Raw genomic sequence first — 27,921 nt, 5'->3', positions numbered from 1 at the left:
TAGGGCAGGTCACACCCATTCTAAAGAAATCTGACGCCTCTCCATCTGATCTAAAAAACTACCGTCCAATAACCAACATCCCCACTCTGGCGAAACTTTTGGAGAAATGTGTACAAATTCAACTCTGTAAACACATTGAGCAGTACAACCTCTTACACAGTCACCAATTGGGCTTCCGCCAAGGACACAGCACAGAATCTGCTCTCACACATATTATGGATGACATACTAAAAATGCTTGACCGCAATGAATTTTGCTTATTGATACTAGCTATCATTGTGTGGAAACCTGGAAAGCAGAAGGGACAGAACCAGTACTTGAATGACACCACTGCCGCTGCCTGCCACCGCATACGGAGGGAGAGGACTACGCCTCCCATACTGCCCTGCTGGTCGTCGCGCCCGGAGGCGCATAAAGAGAAGCGCGGCTCCCGCTTCGCGGGAATCGCCACCACTGCCGCCGCCTGCCACCGCATACGGAGGGAGACGACTACGCCTCCCATACTGCCCTGCTGGTCGTCGCGCCTGGAGGCGCATAAAGAGAAGCGCGGCTCCCGCAACACGGGATGCACGCGGGCGCGCGCCGTGCGAAGCCCGGGCAAAGGGCGGGCCGTCTGCGGCCGTCCGAGGCCGAAGGAGGCCGGGCTGGGCCTCGTTATTTGGCCTCAGCAGAGGCTGCTATTTTGGACCTGTCCCTCCACCCACGGACATCTGGTGCTAAAGTACTGTGAAGCCGCTTATTGTTTATTGCATTTGCCGTAGATAGGTGGCCACACAATCGTGTAATTGAGCAACTACATCCTGTGTTGTAAAATGAGCAAATTGAAAGGTGTAGCCGGGACCCTGGACGCATTTATTGTAAGGGCTGAGTCACTTTTATCTCATGAAATCCACCTGACTGAAAGAAGGTTGTCTCTGGACCCTGCCACGCTACAATCTCGTTTGTCGCTGGGTGGTTCTGCTAATGCCAATACAACTTGTCCAAAAACACCAAACACATCACCAAATATATCTACAGCAAGACCTGTCCCTGTTTCCTCTAACCTATCCTTACCATTTGAAGATTCCCCTAATGTGCCCGTTTTAGATGCACCCTGTATTAATACTAGGGGTAATGCCGCTAAGGCTCAAAGGAACACTAAATTAAGCGGTCAATCTATTAAGAAAAAGCCTGCTGCTTCTGCCAAGTCTAACTCTAAAAACGTCAAAGGCTGCCAATCAGCTGGGAACCCAAACATTGTGGTGGCCACTATTACAAACTCAGTAGCAACCCAGACAGACAGCATTTTTGAACCCATGTGTAATAAGGTTAATACAGGTGCCGCGGGGGGAGCCACACAAACAGGGTTCGCCATGGAAGCCCTAGAGTCTACGTTGGTTTCCCTCAAGGATGCGATTGATAAAAAATTTGAATTGTTGTGGGGGAAATTTAATCAGTTAGACCGTATTGTGCATAACTTAAGAGGTGGGAGGTTGAATAAAGTTTATGACGAAGCAGGACAAGGGAACAATGTACCATCAGCGGCCAATAAATATGGGCCTGCTATGCAATCCACCGATGTCGCTCTTGCTCCCCAAGTTACATCCTTCGTCACCAATCCTAGTGTTTCCCGTTGTAATCAAAATAACTTACCTGTGCCAAATTCACTCCCTACACAGAGGGGAAGCCTGGGCATACTCCATATGCGTAACCTCAATGATTTCAATGCGACACTAGGCAGTGTGAATTGTAATTTGCCTCAGCAGGGAACTATCGAGGCTGACCAAAATAACGTGGTCACGGACCACCTCAGAAACACACACCTAAGTCCCAATACAGACGTGCTGAGCCTGCCACCAGCCTCTAGTCCTTATATGTTAGTATTGGTTGGTGTTCCTAACCTCGCCGAGGGACAGAGGGAATCTTGGTCAGACCTCCGCAATAAATCTGTAGATTGGCTGCACAAACACAAAGGTTTCCACCCCTCCTCAATGAATGAAATCATTATGGCAAGGAGAGTAGGGTGGGTTGGCCTCTTTTCACAACATACCGATATTTGTGCACTCCCCTTAGGTTATTTTTACAAACCACCAGTTTCTTCGTTTAGGGATGCCCATGTAATACCCTTGGCAGCAAATAGGTTTCATGCACTTTCCAACTTGGACGCTCAGGACTGACAACAATTGTTGTCGACTAATCTGCAGGCCCATGTGGGGGAATATTCAGATACTGTACCGCCATCCTCTAATGATAAATTGGTTCCAACTATGGCAAACATGGGAGCTAATTTAAGCATTCTAAGTTGGAACGTGGCGGGGCTTCAATTCAGGCTTGGAGAACAAAACTGGTTGCGTCTAGTAAAGGAACAAGACGTAGTCATGTTCCAGGAGACTTGGGCCACCGAAGATATTCATATTGAAGGGTTTCATTGTTTTAGTATAGTAGCCCCCATCCCCAAATTGGGAAGACCATCTGGGGGACTATTCATTGGGATCAATGTGGCCGCTGGTGGCAGTTTCAAGATTCTCTCAACTAATAGTAGAAACTATCAAGTCATCTTTTTTAAAAGGAAGGTTTGTTTATATTTGGTAAATTTTTATGATAATGACTTTTATTCGGTTCCCAACAGGAACTTCATTGGGCTTTTTGATTTTATTTCTAACCTAGACAGTCAACAAAACAGGGAGGGAGATTTTAATGCTACAATTAATGGTGTGGCGCATGCCAAGGGTACAAGTAATCCTGGGCCCTCGTCCCGTAGGGGAGTAGAATTGAACTTGCTTCTAAAATAAAACAACTTGAATAATGTTATGGATTCGGTGAGCAGCTCTAATACCACTAATAAAAAACTGCCAACATTTAGGGGAAGGGGCTGCTTGTCAACGATTGATTATATTTTTATTTCTCCCTGCCTTGAAGATCAACTAATGGCCGCTGAAGTAATTGAAACGGATTATGGGGACCATAACCCCATTAAAATAATGTTGAGCTTTGCACCTCGGCCTGTGTTCTCCCTTGAAGGTGGAGCAAAAAATCTTGTACCCTCGACTGACAATTTGAGATTAGTTTGGAAGGGCATTGACAGCGGTGAACTTTTTAAAACGTTAGTTAGAGGTAATATGCATCTCATTAATTCCTGCTTGTCACCACACATTGCACACTCTGAGGTAATCCAAGACTTTTCAAAACTGTGCATAGGTATCAAAACACTCCTGTCGAAACCTGCCTCATTGGCAGTAAATAACGCTAAATGGTTCGATCATGAGTGTGCACGGGCCAATAGAAATCTTCGTAGGGCACTGTCATTTAATCCAAGGTGTGCTGCAGACGTACAATCGGCAAGGAGGGAATATAATATTGCAATTCGAAAAAGGAAGGGAATCCTCCTAAACGAAAGCCGGGAAACTTTATCCCAGGCTGCAAGTTCAAAAAAGGGCAACATTTTCTGGTCTGCAGTTAGGGAGCTTCGATCGATGGGTCAGCTACTAACTCCTATTAGTTGTAACATATCAAGCGAGACCTGGGAAAATCATTTTTCAAAAATGTACGCTACCCCGCAATCAGAGCTTGATCAACATGATTATGGACCTTTTACTACTATTGAGCTGACTATCTTTGATATAGAAGAGGCCATCCAACAGAGCATTGGGAACAAAGCACCTGGCCCTGATGGGCTACCAATTGATTTAATAAAATGGAAACCAGACTTTTGAGCCCCACTACTTTGAAATGTTTTAAATAGTCTAACACATGCCACGTTACCGGACACATGGGCTAAGAGTATTATAGTCCCAATTCTTAAAAAAGGAGATCGGTCTCAGCCTAGTAATTATAGGCCGATCTCATTAATTGACAATACTTTAAAAATATTAGGAAGAGTTCTGTACATTAAAACCTCAACCTGGGCAGAGGAAAATAACATCTTAGAGCACTGTCAGCTAGGTTTCCGTAGCAAGGTGGGCACCAATGAGCAATGTCTCAATCTCAACTTGGTTATTGGGAAATGTAAATGTAAATAAATGTAAATGTGCAGATATTTATATAGCGCAAATCACCAACCGGTCTCTAAGCGCTTGCTTAGGGAACCCGTCCTGGTATTCCCCTGTGAGATAACCCAGCAGGGCATCCACAAGGTGAAAGCCAGGCATCCCGCCGCGAGGGGCCATTGTGGAGATTAAGCAAGCTATTGCCCAGAGTCGCAGAGTGTGAACCCATGAATTGAGTATGCACTGGAGCGAGAATTATCGAGTCCATGGACAATTTATGGACTCAAGACCCAGCCGAGCCGGGAATTGAACCCTGGTCCCGGACTGACCTCTGCTTCCAGGTCTGCCTACTCTAACCAGTGAGCCACACTTCTCCACGCATACACCATAGCACGGAAATCCCCGGTTTACATGACCTTTATGGACTTGTCCTCAGCGTTCGACCTCGTTAACAGGTCTAAGCTCTGGGCAATCCTTTTGGCATATGGTTTGGATGAACCTCTGGTACATTTCTTAGCTCATCTCCATAAAGACCTCCAGGCGCAGGTGCGGATTGGCAGGAGTGGCGAGGTTTCGGGATGATTAAGGTAGGAAGGGGGGTCAGACAGGGATGTGTCTTGGCCCCCTCCTCTACATCATTTATATTAATGGGCTGAACAACTTGCTCAAAACCTCGACCCATGACATCCCCATGATTAATGGTAAAACTCTTCCTGTTCTATTATACGCAGATGATGCGGTTCTCATAGCCCGCACTCCGAATTCTCTGCGTAGACTAGTACGGACTTTTGTTAAGTACATGGATAGCCTGGATTTATGTGTTATTTTTAACAAATCATTTTTAATGTCCTGTGGTCCTGGGGAGCGACAGTTAAGTTCTATTGCAGTGGGTAGTCAGAAATTGACAAGTACTTGTACATTTCCATATCTTGGTTTGGTCTTTGCTGCGAACGGCTCCTGGACTGAGCATCTCGCTCACTCCAGGAGCAAGTTCTCAAAGGCCACCAATTCAATTCTTAGTCTTCCCCGCCCAAAGACCACTGGCACTATATCAGCCATTTAAATTTTTTTTAAACTACATTGTGTCCCTGTTGCGACTTACGGGGCTGAGATTTGGGGTACTGCAAACTGTCCCAGCATTCAGCAGGAAGAAAATAGGTTTTGTAGGAAACTATTGGGTATCCCAATCTCTACCCCACAATACATCTGCCACAGAGAACTTAATCTTAATTATATATCGGGTTTCATACGCGTCCGTCCTGCCCTTTTTTGGCTATCGATATGGAAGAACCAGGCTGCCTCCCTCGCCAGAGAGATCATTAATGATTGTCTCTTGTGTGACAAAGGGATGGAAATCCCCTGGCTCAGTGGAGTATACCAAAGCCTGTGCAGCGTCAACAAAGGAATTATTTTCCTAAAATCAAACATAGTTGACACTGTGCCAAAAAAGGAGCTTAGAGATGCGCTTTACTCTTTATATAATGAAGAAAGGACTGGCCTGGAATCTAAGAAATCTTCTGTTCTCAGATATATGTCCATTGAACAGGACTATCATTCCCTACCTATATATCTCACCCTACATATGAGTCACTGGGAAAGGAGCTTATTATTCCGCCTTAGAGCAGGAACTGTTAGATTTGCACTATGCTTCCCTCTTGGCTATCACCACAATCTCGACCATGTACCATGTCCTTGTGATGGGGTGAGTGGCCAATCAATTTTACACTTTTTATTTTTTTGTAAGTATTATATTAAATATATAAAGTGGTTTTTAAATCCATTTTTTAAAAAGAGAAGGCCAATCATCCTGGATAATGCTTATACATGTTTAGTTTCCCTGGCTGACGAAGAGCTGATCCTTCGCACAAGCACTTTCCTAAGAACTGCCATTAGAGCACGTAAGACCATGCCCGACCCTTGAGCCCCCACCTGACTGACTATCTTTGTACTATCGTTAGTTGGCATATTGTTTTATTTCCAGAAAATTATTTATTTTTTACCAATGAAGTTCCTTTTAACATGTCATCAAATGTATTACTTGTTATAGCTATATTATCATAAATGCTTGATTATTGTGTATTGTCAATTTTCCATTTCTGCTATTTATATTTTTCGTTAATATGTTGTGCTTTTATGGGTATTAAGCTACCCGAATAAAGTTTATTGAACTTGAAGTTGATTGTTACTTCTTGATCAGTCCTCCGCCTTTGATACGGTTAATCATGACAACCTTCTGTCCCTATTGGAAAGTAGGATAGGTCTTTCAGGCACAGTGTTGCAATGGTTCTCCTCCTTCCTGAATTACAGAACGCAAAGAATCAAGATGAAAAACTCGCTCTCGCTGCCCTCTGTGGTTACCCTGGGTGTTCCTCAGGGATCTGCCCTATCACCCATTCTTTTCAACATCCTAATTGAGCATTTGGCAAACGCTCTAAATTCATCAATCATCCTATATGACCTGTACACAGATGACACCCAGCTGTATCTGAAAATCACCTATCCAAAAGACATCATTGCCCTCAACAATACTCTACTGAAAACACAAAACTGGCTCACAAACAACCACCTCATGCTGAATACTAAAAAAACTGAATTCATTCTCATCTCGCAACCGAGCCACACACCAAAGCTAGACCTATGGTTAAAACACCTAACCTCCTTTGACTGTGTCCCCCTCATCGTTGACTCAGAAAATCGCTTGGAATCGCTATAGACAAACATTTGACTATGCAGTCGCACATCTCTATCGCCACCAAGGGTGCTAATCATAAGTTGAGTATATTAAGGAAACTCAAACCCTTCCTCCCTCAGGCCTATCTAAAAATGGCAGTTCAAGCCTTAGTGTTACCAAGATTAGATTACGGAAGTACTACCCTCTGTGGTCTTCCTAAATACAAGCTGGCACCGCTAAGAACAGCACTGAATTCCGCGGCCATACTGGTAGCAATAACAAAAAGAAATACTCACATCTCGCCAACCTTGAAAGCCCTGAATTGGTTACCTTACGAGGCAAGAATACACCTTAAAGTGGCTTGCATGACACACAATGCAATTCACAACAATTCACCCAGCTACTTGGCTCAAAAGTTATCTTCATGATCCGAATGTCTTTACCTATGTCATGTGATTGGACGAGTCTTCTGACCATTAGCACAGCTCATACTGCTCATCAACTGTATGCTATGTAACGCTTAGCTGGTGGTGGGTCCCTCTTGGTCTACTATACACTTTATTTCTATTGAGAATCGATTGTGGTCTTAATATGTATATATGTTTGCTAGCACAATCACTTAATTTTCACTAACTGTCTATTGTAAAACGTCCTGCAGTTCCATGGTCCTCTATGTATGTTATTCTTATATTTTGCTAGTTCTTTTGTTCGTAGTGACACTTTGAATGTGTGCATAACACCTCATCCATTTATGTTCTTGACTGTAAAGCGCTCTGATACCCTCGAGGGTCATGTTCGTGCTATATAAAACTTTATAAATAAATAAATCTAAGTACTCATGCAACAAGCCTGGCCTTAGCACTTGGACTGCTTCAAGCCCCTATCCACTATGCATGCAGTCCTCTAACCACCTACACACTTGTCTTTCACACCTTCAATTCCCCAGTCAGTATCCATACACTCCAGCAAACACCCTCTCACTCCCCTTGCACTCCTCCAGTGACCCATTCAGCACCATGTACAAATCCATTCACTATACCAAAACCCAAACACTTATAAGTTCACCCAGGAACTCTCCTTGCAGTACTCTAATCATTCAGTCAGTATCCAAGTACTCATGGAGTGAGCCTGGCCTTAGCACATGGACTGCTTCAAACGCCTATCCACTATGCATGCAGTCCTGTAACCACCTACACACTTGTCTTTCACACCTTCAATTCCCCAGTCAGTATCCATACACTCCAGCAAACACCCTGTCACTCCCCTTGCAATCCTCCAGTGACCCATTCACCACCATGTACTAATCCATTCACTGCGCCAAAACCCAACCACTTATAAATTCAACCAGGCACTCTCCTTGCAGTACTCTTATCATTCAGTCAGTGCCCAAGTACTTATGCAGTGTGCCAGGCCTTAGCATATGGACTGCTTCAAACGCTTCTCCACTATGCATGCTGTCCTCTAACCACCTACACACTTGTCTTTCATACCTTCAATTCCCCAGTCAGTATACATACACTTTCAGCAAACACCCTGTTACTCCTCTTGCACTCCTCGAGTGACCTATTCAGTACCATGTACTAATCCATTCACTGCGCCAAAACCCAAACACTCTTAAATTCACCCAGGCACTCTCCTTGCAGTACACTAACATTCAGTCAGTACCCAAGTACTCATGCACTGAACCAGGCCTTAGCACATGGACTACTTCAAAGGCCTATCCACTATGCATGCAGTCCTGTATCCACCTACACACTTGTCTTTTACACCTTCAATTCCCCAATCAGTATCCATACACTCCAGCAAACACCCTGTCACTCCCCTTGCACTTCTCCAGTGACCCATTCAGCACCATGTACTAATCCATTCACTGCGCCAAAACCCAACCACTTATAAATTCACCCAGACACTCTTCTTACAGTACTCTAATCATTCAGTCAGTACCCAAGTACTCATGCAGCGAGCCGGGCCTTAGAACATTAACTGCTTCAAACCCCTATCCACCATGCATGCAGTCCTCTAACCACCTACACACGTGTCTTTCACACCTTCAATTCCCCAGTCAGTATCCATACACTCCAGCAAACACCCTCTCACTCCCCTTGCACTCCTCCAGTGACCCATTCAGCACCATGTACAAATCCATTCACTGCACCAAAACCCAAACACTTATAAGTTCACCCAGGAACTCTCCTTGCAGTACTCTAATCATTCAGTCAGTATCCAAGTACTCATGCAGTGAGCCTGGCCTTAGCACATGGACTGCTTCAAACGCCTATCCACTATGCATGCAGTCCTGTAACCACCTACACACTTGTCTTTCACACCTTCAATTCTCCAGTCAGTATCCATACACTCCAGCAAACACCCTGTCACTCCCCTTTCAATCCTCCAGTGACCCATTCACCACCATGTACTAATCCATTCACTGCGCCAAAACCCAACCACTTATAAATTCAACCAGGCACTCTCCTTGCAGTACTCTTATCATTCAGTCAGTGCCCAAGTACTTATGCAGTGTGCCAGGCCTTAGCATATGGACTGCTTCAAACGCTTCTCCACTATGCATGCTGTCCTCTAACCACCTATACACTTGTCTTTCATACCTTCAATTCCCCAGTCAGTATACATACACTTTCAGCAAACACCCTGTTACTCCTCTTGCACTCCTCGAGTGACCTATTCAGTACCATGTACTAATCCATTCACTGCGCCAAAACCCAAACACTCTTAAATTCACCCAGGCACTCTCCTTGCAGTACACTAACATTCAGTCAGTACCCAAGTACTCATGCACTGAACCAGGCCTTAGCACATGGACGGCTTCAAAGGCCTATCCACTATGCATGCAGTCCTGTATCCACCTACACACTTGTCTTTCACACCTTCAATTCCCCAATCAGTATCCATACACTCCAGCAAACACCCTGTCACTCCCCTTGCACTTCTCCAGTGACCCATTCAGCACCATGTACTAATCCATTCACTGCGCCAAAACCCAACCACTTATAAATTCACCCAGACACTCTTCTTACAGTACTCTAATCATTCAGTCAGTACCCAAGTACTCATGCAGCGAGCCAGGCCTTAGCACATTAACTGCTTCAAACCCCTATCCACCATGCATGCAGTCCTCTAACCACCTACACACTTGTCTTTCACACCGTCAATTCCCCAGTCAGTATCCATACACTTCCAGCAAACACCCTGTCACTCCCATTGCACTTCTCTAGTGACCCATTCAGTACCATGTACTAATCCATTCACTGCGCCAAAATTCACCCAGGCACTCTCCTTGCAGTACTCGAATTATTCAGTCAGTACCCAAATACTCATCCAGTGACCGTGACAAAAAACGAAATTTCAGTTTCAATATTAAAATTTTTTTTTTTTTCCATTTATATTAAAAATATATAATGTAATTTAAAAAATAAAATATGCAAAAATAAACAGTTAAAAAACTGTAGAAAGTCAGTATCAAAAAATACATATAACTATTATTACATTTAAAAATTATCATTTAAAAAACCTTTGAAATTCACTGAAAAAACCATAGGTTTCAGACATGTTATAGTTAGGTATTAACATTTAAAAACATTAGAAATTCACTGAAAAAAACATAGGTTTCAGGGCTGTTATAGTTAGCTGGACATTTCACTCGTGCAAAACCATTGAAATTCCTCCGTTATAGTTAGTTATGCTAACTATAACTCGCGCACCCGCAATCTATTGCTGATGATGTCACATATTACATCATTCATGACACGGTCAGTGACATTATTGATGACATCGCTGATGACATCTCAAATGACATCACTGATAACATCACTGATGACACCATCCAGCAGTTAGAGCTGCTAACTTTGGAGCTAGGGAACCAGTCTTGGTGTCTGCTCAGCAGCCTGTGATTCTGGGCAAATCACGTAATCTCCCCTTTCCTACCACAAAATGAATGTGCCCTTGTGTAAGGTAACTGGTTTCGCGTGTAAAGGGGCTCCAATACCTTCGGGTTAAGTTTGCGCTATATAAATCTGCAAAAAAAAAAAGACTTCACAGGGGAGCACTGCACCGGGAAGCACAGCCCAGAGCCCCCTGAGAGCAGGGGCCCTCCACCTTTAACAGACTGCACAGGGGAACACAACCCAGAGCCCCCTGAGAGCAGGGCCACACCACCTTTAACAGACTGCACAGGGGAGCACAGCCCAGAACCCCATGAGAGTACAGACCGTCTACACTGTAATAGACTGCACCAGTGAGCACTGCTCAGAGGAGCACTGCACAGGGAAGCACAGCCTGGAGCCCTGTGAGAGCACGGCCCCTCCACTCTGTACCAGACTGCACAGCACTGCACAGAGCCCCGAGAGAGCATGATGCCGGCTCTCTGTAACAGACTGCAGAGCCCCCTGAGAGCACGGACCCTCCACACTGTACCAGACTGGGTCCCAAGGGGCAAATTAGCCCACTAGGTACATCCAGTAAGCGCCATTGCAGAGAGGTGTAAAAAGGGACACGGCCTGAACCACCTGTGTGCAATGCAGCACACTGGCTAACTAGCCCACCAGGTGCTTTCAGTAAGCGCCACTGTGCTGTGTTGCAGAGAGGTGGACTAGGCCGTGCCCCTTTTTACACCTCTCTGCAACACAGCTCTGTGGCGCTTACTGGAGGTACCTAGTGGGCTAGTTGGACCCTAGGGACCCTCAGGATTCAAGGGGACTTAATCTCCCAACTTAAAACGGCCACAGAGCGTGTTTGCACAGTGGTGAAGGGAGGGGGCGGGGCCTGAGGTGACGCGTGCAAACACCCTGTGGCGCGTTTTAAGAGGTAGTTTTAATCCCCCTGCCCTAATATATACTAGGGGCTTACAGAGGAGGTCATGCTAATCACAGGGGGACCACAACGCTTAGTGTTCCCTAGTGTATGTAGGTGTTTTCAATGTATTCTAAGTGTCTTTTAACATAGCACTGGCACTAGGACTGGTTAGTCAGACTCAGTTACCACCAGTATCCATCTGAAAAAGTTGAGGGTACGGCATGATTTTGCAACAAGGCTTCTTTCTGCTCTTCTGTTTGTTCTTTCTGCACGTTTCCTTGTTCCTGCTCATTTGTTCGTCTTTGAGGACTTCTGTTGCTTCTTTCTGCATTTCTTTTTTTCTTTTTGTGCGTTTTTTCTTATTTCCTCACATGTCCTATCTCTGTAGGCATAGCTACAAAATAGCATTTAAAAAACCTTTGAAATTCACTGAAAAAACCATAGGTTTGAGGCATGCTATAGTTAGGAATTAGCATTTAAAAAACCTTAGAAATTCACTGAAAAAACCATAGGTTTCAGGGACGTTATAGTTAGCTGGACAATTCACTCGTACAAAACCATTGAAATTCACCCGTTATAGTTAGTTTAGCTAATTATAACTCGCGCGCCCGCAATGCACTGCTGATGATGTCACATATTATATCACTCATGACATGGTCAGTGACATCACTCATGACATCACTGATGACATCTCAAATGACATCACTAATGACATCATCCCTGTGATAGAGTGGCAGGCCTCCTCTCACCCTAATATAACCTTTGATACACACACTCAATAATAGAAACTAACATTTTCAAAACAATGGACATACCAATACTACTTACAACACACCTATTTACCAATTCCAAGATCTACACACACATCCACTCATTCACCAACAGTCCTATACAGTCACTCATACATGTACTCACTCATCATATGTACTGATACACCTACACACTGACACTCATCCATAGAGTTACCAATACACATATTCACTCATGCTAATAAAGAATCAAACATCATTTACTTGCATATACAGTTCTACACACACCACCACACTTACTTCTACAGAAACTTACACATACTTACTCTTTTGAACAATCACTTATAGAAACACATACTTATTCATACAGGAACTCTTCCAATCTCTCACTCTCACATATACTCACTTATATACACCAATACTCACATATACTAGTTTAAAATATATGTAGTTATTTATAAAGACACTCATTCACTCACTAACACACCCATACACACATTCATCCACCCATACAGTTAGTGATGTCATTTGAGATGTCATCAGTGATGTCATCAGTGATGTCACTGACCATGTCATGAATGATGTAATATGTGGCATCATCAGCAGTGCATTGCGGGAGCGCGAGTTATAGTTAGCAGAACTAACTATAATGGAGGAATTTATAACACCCCTGAAACCTATGGTTTTTTCTGTGAATTTCTAAGGTTTTTTTAAATGCTAAATTCTAACTATAACGTCTCTGAAACCTATGGCTTTTTCAGTGAATTTCAGAGATTTTTTAAATGCTAATTTCTATCTATAACGTCTCTGAAACCTCTGGTTTCTTTCAGTAAATTTCAAAGGTTTTTTAAATGCTAATTTTTAATTGTGATTGTAGTTATACCTATTTTTGTGTACTGATTTTCTACAGTTTTTTAACTGTTCATTTATGAATATTTTATTCATTAAATAACATATATTTTTCTGAAATTTGCACAAAAAAAAAAAAATATTATTTTTAATATATTTATATTATTTTCTTTCAAAAAAATGTTTTTTCCCAAAAAATTTCGGAGTCGCGCACTCAAAGCGTACACATCACAGTGGGTGCACAGATTCTAGCCGCTATTTTAGAAAAGTTGTGAAGGATCCGCATTCGGTGTGCGACGGTTGCGTGTTTTTCAGTTACATCATATAAATTTAATATTACGCGATGGGCGCGATTCGTATGCGACCAGTCCACAACTCCTGCTCCCGCGCATTTGTGACACATGCGCATTATGGTACAAGATGCTTGAGTGGTGGCAGGTCCTGCGTGATGTCATATACGTGCTGGGGTGCGCCGGGTGGGTAACTCCCGCAAAAACATTTTATGTTCCAAAATAATATGTATGTGTCTTTAAAATACATATTAGGGCAAGATATTATCTAAGATAGACATAAAAATAACATCTTTGTACTTATAATAAACCTATATTATTTTTAAATATATTTAGGGGGTCGCACTGAGAACTGCGCACCCAGCGCGTTCACACTAGGGGGCCGCGCTGAGAGCCACGCATCCTTCGTGTTCACATAAGGACCCCACGCTGAGAGCCCTGTCATAGCAAACAACAATGGGCTCCCTGGGACATTCCAGGAGCCGGCCCTGGGGTGGTGGCAGTCCCCAGGACCATCAATGACTCCAACAGGACTCCTCTATTTTCAAAGCCCTGGAGAGGTGGTTTTCCCCGGGGCTTCAGGGAGCGAGGCCCCCCTGCATATTTAATTAAAGCCCTGGGGGTGGCGATCCCTGGGGCTTGGGGGGCCTCATAGGCCCCCCAATATTCCCAAAACAAGCCCCGGGGAGGCAGCGGTCCCGGGGCTGCGGGAGGGCCGTGTGATGATGATCTGAGAGAACATGTAGGAGAATATCCTTCTCTTACATTCAGAAAACCGAAATCCTTACGTGATTCACTCAGTAAAAGTCTAGTGAACCAAATAAAAAAGGCTCTGATATTCAGACCTTTTTCACTTGTAATCAGTGTAAGGCATGCAAATTGAGTACCAGCTGTAAATCCATAAAACTTTGCAAAAACAAACCCCCATACATCATCAGAAAACATTTATCTTGCAACACTGAGTTTGCTGTTTATGCATTGAAATGTCCCTGGGACAAGTTTTCCATAGGGAGCACGATTCACAAAGGCAAAAAGAGGGTACTTGAACATCTTCGGGCCATAAAGAAAAATGACAAACAATACCCGGTTGCCCATTATTTCAGTGTATGTCATAACCAAAATGCTAATCTGCTTAAATTCTGTGTACTTGATTGTATACCCCCAAGAGTAAGAGGTGGGAATAGGATTGTTGGATTAAGGAGACTTGAGTCCAAAATGATTGTTAAATACAATACTCTGTCCCCTATGGGTCTGAATCTTGATGAAGAAATGTCCTTTCATCTAGGTTAGGTATTGAGGTTGCAGCTGTTCTCATGTTCATGCTTGATGTTTTTTAAGGTTTATTGTTTATTTAGAATATTAATTTTGTGCTCTTTGTTATCGTTTTAATATAAGTATCTTTGTTTGGTCTATTGCAGATATCAATAGGGAAAGCAGAGGAGTTTTATTATTTATCGACACATCAGCCAATGAATTATTTGTCACTTTGTGGTGCAGGGAACGTTTGGCTCACTTGAGCAGGTCTTATTACACTCCAAATGCAAGTAACTTTACAAAGAATTAGCCATAGGATGGCAGTCAGATTTTTTTTTACCGAGTTTTCAATTGTATTATCATGGAGAAACATATGCCCTAGGGCTGTATTGTTTTGAATCAAACAATGTCCTAAATAACGAAGAGACAGTACTAGACAGGATTACTAGTACTGCATATCCCTCCAACTGCATCACTTGGTGTAACTCGGTGTAAATAACCTGTGTTGCTCGCAAGAGAGGAGAAAAAATGTGGATAAATATGTGTTAACAATGCACCATACATATTGTATGCTGGCGTATTTAGAACATTGTCGATATTGTTTCACTCCACAAAACTGTATAATTTATACTATTGGATGTTATATGCATTTCCTGCAATTTCTGTGTATATATTTTAACTTTGTTGACAGCCTTGAAGTCGACCAGCATAAGTAGCTTTTCGTGTCTATTACCATTCACGTAATGATGAGCACTTGTTTCTTTAAAAGAAAGTGAAAAGGCACTGAACCTTGCCCGTGAGAAAGGAGTGACGCAACTCCGAAACGCGTCGGGACCTAGTGTTGCAATAAACGTTGAGGCCACGGCTCTGGTGTTTTTCTTGCCAAAAGAACATCTATCACTGGATTCTTTGTGGAGATATATATGTATATATATTCACTGAAAAAAACATAGGTTTCAGAGACGTTATAGTTAGAAATTAGCATTTAAAAAAGCTTTGAAATTCACTGAAAAAACCATAGGTTTCAGAAACGTTATAGTTAGAAATTAGCATTTAAAAAACCTTAGAAATTCACAGAAAAAAACATAGGTTTCAGGGGAGTTATAGTTAGCTGGACATTTCACTCGTACAAACCCATAGAAATTCCTCCATTATAGTTAGTTCTGCTAACTATAACTAGCGCGCCCGCAATGCACTGATGATGATGTCACTTATTACATCATTCATGACATGGTCAGTGACATCACTGATGACTCGTTACTCATATTTACTTTTGTCTCCTGATTCCTCTTGTTAACCAGCTATTATAGAGTGAAACATGCACAGAGACAGAGAGACCTATTACTTAGTGCAAATTGTACTTTGTTTTTACCAACACTAGCAAGTCATCAATGAAACCAACATGCAGTGCCTTTGAATGCAAGTAAACTAAATGTCATTCCTGACAAAAGCAGACCTCCAATAGCAAAGGTACTCAGTATGACTCTTAATTTGAGTAGAACACCTTGGTGTTCAAGCACTTACTTGCTATCTCCACTGCCCACTGAGCTCGTTCTCTATTGCCTTTGCCCTTCTGTGCTCCAACAACCCCTATGTGACCCTGATGGATTTATAACCGGTGTCACCCTGGGTACTTTCTCTTTGTCTCACTATCCCTGTGAGAGGACAGCGTCCTACTTAGAATATCAACAAAGTTGCCCAGACGCCAGTGGCGGCTCCTCCATTATGGCAGAGGAGTGTTGCCCGCCTGCTGGAGCCAGCAAATGAAAACATGTAAAATAAAATGATTATAGAAGGAATTAATAAACTTGCTTTATTATCATTTCATTTCACATGACAGAGCCGAGTGTTGAGGGTGGGCCATCCTCTGACAGCAGCAGCAGGAGTGGTGGACACAGAGCACTGCAAATGCTCATGTCGGTTTGGCCAGCTGTCTTAGGACGGCCAAACTGACATGCACACTTGGATGTCTCTAGGCTGTTGCATGGGGGGACCGCAGGTGCAGGCTCCCAGTCCTTTTTAGAGCATAGAACCAGCCCAATCCTATCAATCCTAGTGCCTCCCTCATGCTGGGTGATACCAGCATGAGAGCAGCATCTGGACTGGCACAGGGAAGTCTGGGACCCTGTGCATTAGTAGCTGAAGAGAAACGAGGCGGCGAGGCAGAGAGGTGGAGAGGCGGTGGGTGGCAGACACGTTTTCTTTTCTTTTTTTTAAATGTTTATTATTGTCCACCATGCTGCCCATCAATGTTCTATGCTAGCAGCTGCCACTGGCAGACTCTTCTTTGTCTCACCAGCTTTTTGGGCAGGTTAATGACATTGCCAGCATACTTTGAGGCAGGATACGACTATGTACTGCTTCTCAACCAAAACAGAATCACATAAATGCCAAAATTCTTAATAAGAATGACAACTACTGTGACTTACTGTGATTTGCCAGTAGCCCATAGAGTGGGAGATAAGTATTTCCAGGAATTCACGTATAAAGTTAAAGATAGGGTTGATCGGTACTTGTTGCTCATTCATGCACAGTTTCTGTAGAAGTTCAGTTTTTAAAGATGTTTTTCTTGCTGCTACCTTTGATTAAAGAAAGTAAATCAGAACAATCTCTCAGTGATTCTTAACTTACAGTAAGGAAACCCTTTCCTTTTCAGCTTCTGTACTACCTGAAGAATGTCCGGGCAAGAAATGCAGTCGGCGAAGAGATATATTTTAATAAAAATGGAGATTCTACAATAATGCTTGATTTTATTCAATGGCAGAGGACCTCGGAGGACACAAGTAGGTTTCTGAAACTGGGCACCTATGATGCTAAACTGCCAATAGGTCAAACACTCATCATCAACAGCAGTGCCATTGAATGGGGTGGAGCGGCTAATAAGGTAAGTGAACACGAGCTTCCAAAATGAGTTTTCGCTCTATGTCAGTGGTTCTTATCATTTTGACCTCTGTGGATCACCACCTAATCACTAATGAAAGTCAGGGATGCCAGAAAATGCAATAGAGAAGAAATACAGGGAAAACCTATTGATTCATTCTCAAACAATATACATATAAAATTCCAGATTTAAAATTTGATGGGAAGTTTGGAGCTTTTTAAAATGTGGTTCTGTTTCTAAACGACAAATCTAATTACTAGACACTGGACTCTTTGCCTTTTTTCCTCCAAGTGCATGTTCTCATTTTGTCAGCAGAAACCAGTTCTTAAGTTGATGCTACCAACCATCTATTCTAGATTCTGATGTACTTGCACTGCTTCCACGATTCAAGCAAAGGATAGCCCTTCAAGGCCTGATTTAGAGGTTGGCAGATTGGTACTCCATCACAAATGGGACGGATATCCTGTTCGCCTTATAACAAGTGCCATAGGATATAATGCACTTGTACTAGGAAGGACAAGGTAGCTTTCACTTTTATGTCAGAGCAAACTGTCGAGGATTATCTTAATCAGCCCCTTCATTTTCAAGGCCCCAATTTGTCCTCGCCTTTGTAGAGTGTTCTAAAACTTTCCGTTTATATACTTTATTAATCTGCTAATGATATTTCACCTTCTCAACAATCATGGACTGCCAGAGTAGCCATTGTGGCCCAGCGGGGTTCTGCATATCCCAGGTTAAGAACAACTGCTCTAAATCACCATTAATTTCGGGCACTGTGAAACTACATTTCAATGCTGAGAATAAACAATTACACTCATGGTCAATATGGCATATTTTACATCATGAAGTGAGAGTGAAATGTGTAAATATATTGTTAACACAGTATATCTCTAAAAGTATTACATGGTTTTCACTGCCACAGTTTTGTTTAAATTCACCATTACCTACCTATTGGCATATTCACCATGTGTGGCCAAAGACAGTACCATCTCATCCCTTTTATATAACGACTCAAAAACCTCATGTAACAGCATTGAAGAGGTGGACTGAGCAACAACCTAACAACACATCACCTGAGACAGGTGTTAAACATTTCCTCTGTCACAGAATACAATGTGCACCTTACAATTGGGGATAGGCAAACGCAAATCACACATTCATATCCTGGATCTTTTCACATCGAATGTGTGCCTCATATTTCTGAGCCCCTTTCAATCTATCATAGATATTCTGGTACCCCAAAGATAGAATTAGGTCTCATCAGATAACAGAGAAAAAAACATCAGAGAAACAATACCTTTAAAGTGCCATATTCCTTACTACTGAAAAAAACCCTAACATATCTACTGTTCTTTCACAACTGTAAAAGTTGACTGGAACATTTTCTTTGATGAATCCATTGAGAGCATCAGCTACTGTCATGGATTATTGTTGGGATGGAATGCCCCCTGCGTGGTATACAGGACACTACACATGCTGTGAGGGACCCAACTGCCTGCGAAACTGTTAGCCTGAGCGTTTGTTAGCCCAGCTATTAAGCTTATCTAGTATGCGCACCGAGGTCTGTATGTCCATGGTAAAATCAAGGCCCAGAACCTGTTCTGTCAATTTGAGAGGCACAACAAGTTTGCGTCTGCTCCATTACTGTCCAAGTCCTAGTTTGGTCACTAAAAGCAGTGGTGGCAGAGTACATTGTTATGAGAAGGAAAGAATGGGTGAAAAATAAACTAAGCAAAAAAGCATATACGAGGTCTAAGGTTTTATATTTTGTCTTTAAGGAAATGAGGATGTAGCCTCATGGCTTGATCTGTCGACCTCAAAAGCAGGGTAAGAGGGTTCGAGTCTCGGCAGGGACGCTCAACATCCTGTGATTCTGGGAAAATCACTTAATCTCCCCATGCCTAACAAAAATGAATGTGTCCATCTGAAATGAATCTGGTACTCATGTAAAGAGCTCTGATTCCTGAACATTAGCATAAAAAGGCAATTTGGTTCTCTTATTCTTTCAAATGAATCGGACTGCACTAGACCTTTGTCATGAAAAACTTAACCTCCATGTCAGGAACATTTTGGGGCATATTCACAAGCCCCTATCGCCACCACAACGTCACTTTTAGTGAGGTTTTGGTGGCAATAGGAGCTTCACCATATTTAAAAGGCACCGTTAAGCCACTTAACATAGCTTACCGCTGCCTTATAAAAAAGGCCCCCTTTCAAGCTACAATTAGCGTGAAAGTGGTTGGGGTTCTACCGCAACACCGATCGATATTGACGCTGCCCACTATTTGCAAGAGCAGTGTAAATAGGAGGCAGCACCAAAATTAAGACCAGAGAAAACCTGGTCTCAAATAGACGAAACAAGGAGAAATGCTGTATTTCGCCTAATTTTTGCTGTTTCCATGTGTGCTGCATTGTGCAGCACGCATAGAAACCGTAAAACACCCATGATTGTTTATGTGCAGGAAGCTCCCTCTACCTGCACTTAAACAATCATTTAAAAAAATGTAGTATTGCAACTTCTATGTGTGCTGCATTAAGCTACACACATAGGGCCAGATTCACAAAACTAACTTGAGACAAAATCCTAAACTTAACTCAATGAGTAAGTGCCTTCTTTGAATGCCCAAATGAGTAAGTGCCTTCTGTGAATACCAAAATGAGTAAGTGCCTTCTGTGAATACCAAAATGGTAGTAAGTTTAGGATTTTGTCTTAAGTTAGTTTTGTGAATCGGGCCCATAGAAGGTACAAAACAGCATTTAAAGTTTGTTTATGTGCAGGAAGGGGGAACGCCCTGCACATAAACAATCTTTCCCTCAACACTATGGTGCAAGGGTGCCTGCATTGGTGCTGGGCAGCTAAATTTGGTGCCAGCACAGGGGGGAAGCCCTGCGTTTCTAAAGTGACAAAGCGTGTTGTTAGCCTTCTTGGCTTAGCAACACGCCACTTTATTGTAAATATGCCCCTTTGTAAGATAATCACATTGTGGCCCACACTAAGCATCTTATGTGGAATGGAAAAAGTACCTGACATTCCCTTTTGAATGTTTGGGAATTTTATACTTTTTCCTTATCTCTCACAGCAGTTTGGGCATTCCTCACCCCATATATATGATCATACTTTTCCTTGTAATGTGATTGGTTTCTTCGTATTCTTTCAGCAGGTTCCATGTTTTCAACCATATTGGAGACAATTGGAGACAATTCGGTGCCTGGGCCCCTACCCTTAAGGGATAAGAACGGGGAGATCCTTGTTATACTGTTCGCTGTACTCCCTGGAATCAGCAAAAAAATGAAACTTTTTCTCTCTTCCTACATAATAAACACAAATGCTTTACTACATTGTCACTTTAAAGAATTTGGAAAACCAGTTTAATTTCTTCTTTTTCACAGTGTTCAACAATGATGTTGACTCTCTTGCTTCAACAATCTCTAGATACATGTGCAAAGTGACCATATTTCCACACTTGCGAGATGAAGCATACCTTGCTCAACAGTTACTAAGGGCCTTATTATGACTTAGACGTTCTTGGAGCAGAACAGCCACACCTCCAACCTGCACCAAGACCACCAAAGCCATGAAGAACCGCCCACCAGATAACAACTTTTTTGGTCTCTGGTTCTTTTTGTGGTCCCACTGCAGTGTCTATGAAAAATTCACTACAATGGGAGCATCCAAGACAATTCCTGCACGGCATGAACTGTCTCATCTATGTCCTGCAGGTGCTAGGGGTGCACGCATACATGGGGGCACACCATGAGCCCCCTGCATGCATCCCCTGGTGCAGAGGCAACAGGGGGCCTGTAGGCACCTCCTTAGTTTCCTTACCACCACACTTTTCATGGCAGGCTCAACGCCATGGAGACTGTGGTGGTGTAGAAACTCCTAATATACTTGGTGATGCTGCAGCAGCACCACCAGCATGTTAGAGGCCTCAGATTACTTCAAGACTGCCAAGGATTGTGGATCCCTGGTGGCAGCAGCGGTCCCACTGTGGTCTGACCGCCCTACTTGTGATAGGGTGGTCTGACCAGAGGTGTGGTGATAGCAGCACCACCACCATGGGTTTGGTGGTCCATTGGACCGCAAACTCATAATAAGGTCCTAAGTGTTTATTACTACCACCTCTGTAGCATGTATTCTGTTCTTTAAGCTGAGATGGCTTGGAAATAATGTTGTTTCTAATACAGCATGTACATTCATATTTTCTGAAATCTTTAACTACATTTACTATTTCATTGGATATTTTCATTTGTTTCATGCACTCCTTGTTGTTGTTATGTTTCATTCAAGTCACCCAATAGAGGCTCAGGTAGTGAATGCACCACTCACCAACATTTCCCCTGCCATTACACTACATAATGGTTCTTAGTACTGACCTTTTATGTAGTTACGGTAATGCCTAAATGACATAGTGTTTTCTCCGAAAACTAGCCTCATTCATTATGCCTGAGGATTCTTGGAATCTCAGCAGGACTACCATCTCCTGCATAGTAACTATGTATAAGGGTCATTCCTTCCATCATCCTAGTCCGACATGACACAGCAAGAATTGTCCCTTGAGGGTACCACTTTGGGTATATAAACACTATATCTCTGCTGAGACAGAGAGAGGAGAAAAGGACTTCCATGCTGACAATCTGACGCGAGACGCTGAGGTTCCTGCACGCAGACACTCCAGCATGCAGTGGTCTGACACCCCTCGCGGGGTATCCATCTTGAGACCAAGACGGGGTCACACAGTCTCTCAATTCAGGTAATGGGGTTTGCTTTATCCTAGGGGGATTCTTGGATCTATACCTACATACATGCTAGGTACACTTAGGTACATCTAGTTAGGGTAGCATCATAGGAGTATGCATTATTACTGTCATGTATTTTTACACTTGCCTCTAGTCATTGTTTTAGCACTACGGTAGGAATCTACCATCCTTTTACTCTATTGGTGCTTACAATCATTTATATCTGTTTCTGTCTTATGGATGTTTTAGCACACCTATTTTACATTAGAATGACGCTGGTTCAATAAATACCTATTGCAAACGTCCCCACCGTTTATTCTGTGTCTTTCTCTGAGATGATGTGATCACGAGTGACTGAGCGAAAAGTACTGTACTGTTCCCACGATTCCTGAGCAGACAGGGTTGTCATGTTCGATAGATGCCAAGAACTATTCTCTCCTTGGTAAGAGGGGTTTATAGTGGCACTGTGAGCTAGCTGATATACAGGCTAACACACTCGGTGGGGGTGTCTGGAATCAGTCTGGACACCAATCCCGCAGTGTATGTTGTCTAAACATGCAGATCCTACATAGGTTTATAGGAACTACGCGACATGGTGCACCAATGTTGGTTTGGTACTTATTTAACAGTCAAATCTGAGTAGTTCAGTTGTGCTCTTCTCAGAGACCCCAACTCACATTTTCCCAGAGACGTCTAGAGTGGGAAGGGAGCTATCTGCCACAGCTGAGTAGGCAAAACCCTATTTATTGGCTACAGGTTTATCAAGCTTGAAGGAAAAAACATGTCCTTGTTGTGCATAAAATATTATCTCAGTTTCCTTGAAACATCTTCTTTTTCCAAAAATGGCTAGCGAAGACGCCGTTGCGCAAGCACAACGTGCAGCTGCAAAAAGGAAGAAAGAACAGGAAGATGAAATATACATGTCAGAAAATGTCAGAACTGCCCTTACTTTAAAATTAGCAGACTATGGAGTCACAGCTAGGGTTGGGACAGCAACCTTTGTGATTGAGGCACACAAGTCATACAGAACAGAGGTATTCTATTCATGCGTTAAATTCCCACCAGCAGACGCACGCACAAATACATTTCATTCTTACACTGAGGATGAAACACCAGATGAATACTGTCCATATGAGGACATTAAAGTTCTGCTTACCTACCAGGAGCATATAAACTGATTTAAAGGTGCCCTCCCACACACAAAATACAAAGTAAGACTCGGTCCGCTCAGAAGAGATGGAACACTTAGACAGTCTTTGCAGCTTACACACCACATCCAGTCATTCACTCAATGCCAGTAGCAGACTTACGTCCACTTCATAAAGAAATAATAAAACTTTACAGAAAATTGACACAATTTGTGATGAGAATACTCACACTTCAGCCAGAAAGGACTACAGAGGCAGGACCAATTCAAGGATCTGTAACTAAAATTACTCCACAAATGCTACACACACTTTGGGTAGAATGCCCCCTAAGCATGAGCAAATGCCATTCTGGATAGCTCAGAACATAACACAGTTAAAGGCAGTGTTTCCACACACAAACCCTCAAGAAAAACACAGAATGTTAACAATCTGCTTGCCAATGGGGATAGCTCCCCAGATAGAGGACTGTACCTCTTGGGGTACAGTTTTCGCTGCCATATATACCAGAACCCATGGTATCCCTTTAATAGCAGTAATACCTGATGTATTAGGACAAATACAAAATGAATATGGAGCAGAAACTGCTCTGGACTTAAGGATGAAATTGCATGAAATATATTAGCAAACATAAAAGGGGAGGCAGCAGCAGTGGCAATACACCAACACCTGAGGAAATTCACTCCTTTACAACAGGAACGTGAATTACCTAAAATTATTTAAGACACCTATGCCGAATTAGGTGGTCCTGAAATAGATAACACCAAGCAAGCACCTGATTCTTCCAAGAAGAAATGGGATAAAAACAATAAAAAACAAAAGAATAGACAAAATAGGTCTCAATCAAGGAGTGGGTCTCCTTTACAGGAGCCCGCCAAAAGGAGATCCAACCAAAGGAATTGAGATAACATTAAAAAACCTGACAGGTATCAGGATACTGATACACGTTCCTCTCATTCCTCTCAGAGTTCACCGAAGAAGTCTGAGAGGGAAGGACTGTCAGATCATCGACAAGAAGAGCATTCAAAGTCCAGAGACACGCAGTACACTTCAGACTATACTCACACACAAAAAGTAGTGAAATCAAGATCAAAACCTCAATTTAAAAAGAAGAAAGAAGCAGGTCTTAAAGTTAGACATGGACAGAATTCTGAAGATTTAATTTCTCAATGGGGAATGGGCTCTGACGATGCTAGACAGCGCAGCAGAAGTAACAATAACTCACCAGAACCTGATGGAATTTCTGGTGACAGCAGAGTTGAATGAACACATCACGGTGGAAACCCTTGATATAAGGCTAAGGGTCCCACATATGTTACATGACATAACACCGAAAATGGGGGTGGGGGGACAAACCTAGAAAAATTAAAGGTTTCTTTTGAGATAACCTGACTTATGGATATGACATACTTCTGGCTAAAAAAGATTGGCCGCCTGAAATTGTTATGGAGTGCCCAAAGGGAGAAACAGTCATTTTACTGGCTTCATCTGACCTCGTTCCAGTATACTTAAAGCATTCATATACACAGGAGTGGGCAGTAGCACTATATCACAACCATGTTGGGTGGGATGTGGAGTTACCTCACCATGTAATCCCAGTAAAAACTACTCTAACTCCACAGACAGTACCCAATAAAATAAGAAGCAAAAAAAACAGGTCAGAGAGATCTTAAATCAACTTGAATATCAGGGTGTAATAGAAACGTGCACCTCTTCAATGAATAATCCTTTGTTTCCTGTAATGAAACATGATAATTCATACCGTCTAGTTTTAGGCTACAAACATCTGAACACATGCACAAAAACATTTGCAGTACAGAATGCACAAAGTGCTGCATTGATGAATAACATTGTGCGGAACCAATACAAAACCACACTAGATATCTCAAATGTATTTTTCTGACAAAATATAGCACCTGAAAGCAGATATTTGACAGCATTCTCAGTGTTAGGCTCTAACTGACAAATTTTGAGACTCCCCCAAGGGTATAAGAATAGCCCTGGGTTGTTCTCAGCTAGGGTAACAGAGTTACTTCGAAATTTGGATGACGAGGCATTGTCCTATGTAGATGATATTTATCTGATGGATGATGATTTAATGGATCATTTGACCAGGGTGAGCCAAATCATTTTGGGGTTCACCTCTGAGGGCTACAAATAGCCCACCTCAATGTCCGATTGTTGGGATATGAGCTTTCAAATGAAGGAAAAACCTGGCAGCTAACTTTTTGGAAAAATGTGCACTTCTCCAACCTCTTAAATCTTTGAAAAATATACAATCCATATTGGGATTCCTAAATATTTGCAGATCTTACATTTTGGATTACACAGAAGGAGTAAGACCTTCCTACGATCTAATAAAACCTGATTTTTCAGATCATCATTGGACACAGGAACACACAGATATCCTTTGTTTCCTGCAAGCTGACATGATAGCTTCCAAACACCTACACACAAATTTGGTGATCCGTGTTACAGCGGGTCAATCTGGGTACACTTACCTAACATTCAATGAAGGAGAAACTGTACCAATAGCATAAATATTGATTGGCATGACTGTGCCCTGGGTGGCAATGGCACTCTCTATTATCGGTATGTATCTCGTTACTTAATTTTGGAATTAGGTGCTCAGGGAAGAGGTAATCATTCAACACCCCACATTTCAGATCCACAGATCTGTACAGAAATTCCTATCGAGCCCTGGCACACATATAAATAATATCACAAGTAAATAACTTATATTAGGGGAACAAGCATAGTAAATATGAGTAGTTTCATGTTTTCTTGTTGAAACACCAGCCACACCAGCCAACACGTGTTTTGTTGCTCGGGACAAGATACCCGTGACTTCCTCAGGGTTTTGTATAAATGGCACAATCTTATGTGGTTTCATGAGAGGTTCTTTCCTAGAGTATTATCAGGGGTGCACATACTGAGGTGCCGGGGTCTGTTACGACATGGATGCTGCAACACACAGCGCATCTTCGACTGACGAAATACGCAGCCTTCACTCAAGTACGAAGCTTACTTTGAATCGTGTACCGCTGATAATACTGGGATAGAACCTCTCGTGAACCACTGTTTTTCCCAGCCATATTTAGGCTTACAACCAGTCAGAAGGCTAATAAGATTGTGCTATTTATACAAAGCCCTGAGGAAGACGCAGGTATCTTGACCCGAGCGACGAAACACGTGTTGGCTGGTGTGGCTGGTGTTTCAACAAGAAAACATAAACTACTCATATTTACCATGCTTGTTCCCCTAATATAAGTTATTTACTTGTGATATTATTTATATGTGTGCCAGGGCTTGATAAGAATTTCTGTACCAATAGCATATAAATCATACTTGTACACAAAAACAGAAAGGCGCTTTGTTTCTATAGAATAAATTCTGACAGAAGTACAGACTGCTGTAGTGAGAGAAAGAGCACTGGCTCAGGGGCCCAAAATTGCAAAGGACGTAGCCTTGCAATGTCTTTGAACGAGCGCCTGCCCAAATCACTAAAAAGTGGTTTCAGAGGGGTACCCCTTGGCATTGAGACTAAATCTCTCAGAAATTTGTTCTCGGACAAGGTGATTTCTTCAAAATTGTCATAACCCCATAATTCGGCTCCATATAGGGCCGAGCCAACTGCTTTAGCCTGGTAGATCACTAGTGCGGGAGTAATTGGCTTGCTCGTCGAAGAGCGATGTTCTTTTGCGATTACTCCCGTGGTTCTTTTGTAATTAAGCAGCATCTTATTAATATGGGGTCTCGAGCTTAAGGTGTCGGAGATTCTGATTCCTAGATAGTCAAATAATTTGACATATTCTAGGAGGATTCCATCGGACATAATGGGTACGCTGGGTGATTTATGTGATTTGAAGGAAAGAAGCTTAGTCTTTGATGTATTGATAGCCAGACCTCTCAGTGAACAGAACAAATGGAATCTATCTAAGAGCTTCTGTAACCCTGCTGGTGTCTTGGAGACCAGCAGGGTGTCGTAAGTCCGGTACCAGCCTTAAAGGCTGTCACAAAGGCAAGCATTCCGAATGCTAAAGCTTTACAACTGAGATGGATACAATGGGCAAATTCTCTCACTGCAACAGATGTAGATTACAAATACAAGCATTCCTGCAATACAAGCAAGAATATCCTCTCCCAAATGAAATAATGCCTCTAGATCAGTATGAATATGTTATTTACACTAACAGATCTACTCAGCCGGCCATAGGAAATAGACAACAATACAGCGCTGCATGTGCAATTGTGAAGAGTCATATGCAGGAAGACAAGTTCCATCGTAGCAATATGAAGACACAGTCTCCAGGAGATAGCACTGCATAGCTGGCAGAATTAAAATCGCTGTCACTAGCACTAATAAATATAGATCAAGAATTCCCTACACTGATTGTGTGCGATTCATTTTACTGTGTCCAGTCATACAATGAATATCTTAACTACTGGGGTCAGAATGGGTTTAAAGACTCTAAAGTTTGCACAATAAATCATAAAATGCTATGGGAACAGGTAGCTGGGTTGAAAACATTATCTATCAAGAGCTCATGTGAAACACACGCTAAGTC

The 27,921-nt window shown here is 42.5% G+C and overlaps 1 protein-coding gene across 1 annotated transcript in view; it reads left to right on the top strand.

The window, feature by feature from the left end:
• Positions 1-27,921, top strand: part of LOC146811602 (extracellular calcium-sensing receptor-like) — a 724,241-nt gene that overhangs the window by 555,496 nt on the left and 140,824 nt on the right. The window contains exon 4 of the mRNA XM_085615081.1: positions 17,244-17,471. Coding sequence (XP_085471207.1) covers positions 17,244-17,471 — 228 coding nt within the window. The remainder of the gene's footprint in view (positions 1-17,243; positions 17,472-27,921) is intronic.

Source organism: Triturus cristatus, chromosome 7 (assembly GCF_964204655.1).
Source record: "Triturus cristatus chromosome 7, aTriCri1.1, whole genome shotgun sequence".
NCBI lineage: Eukaryota > Metazoa > Chordata > Amphibia > Caudata > Salamandridae > Triturus > Triturus cristatus.
Note: the sequence above shows the minus strand (reverse complement) of the source record. Positions and strands in the feature narration are given on the sequence as shown.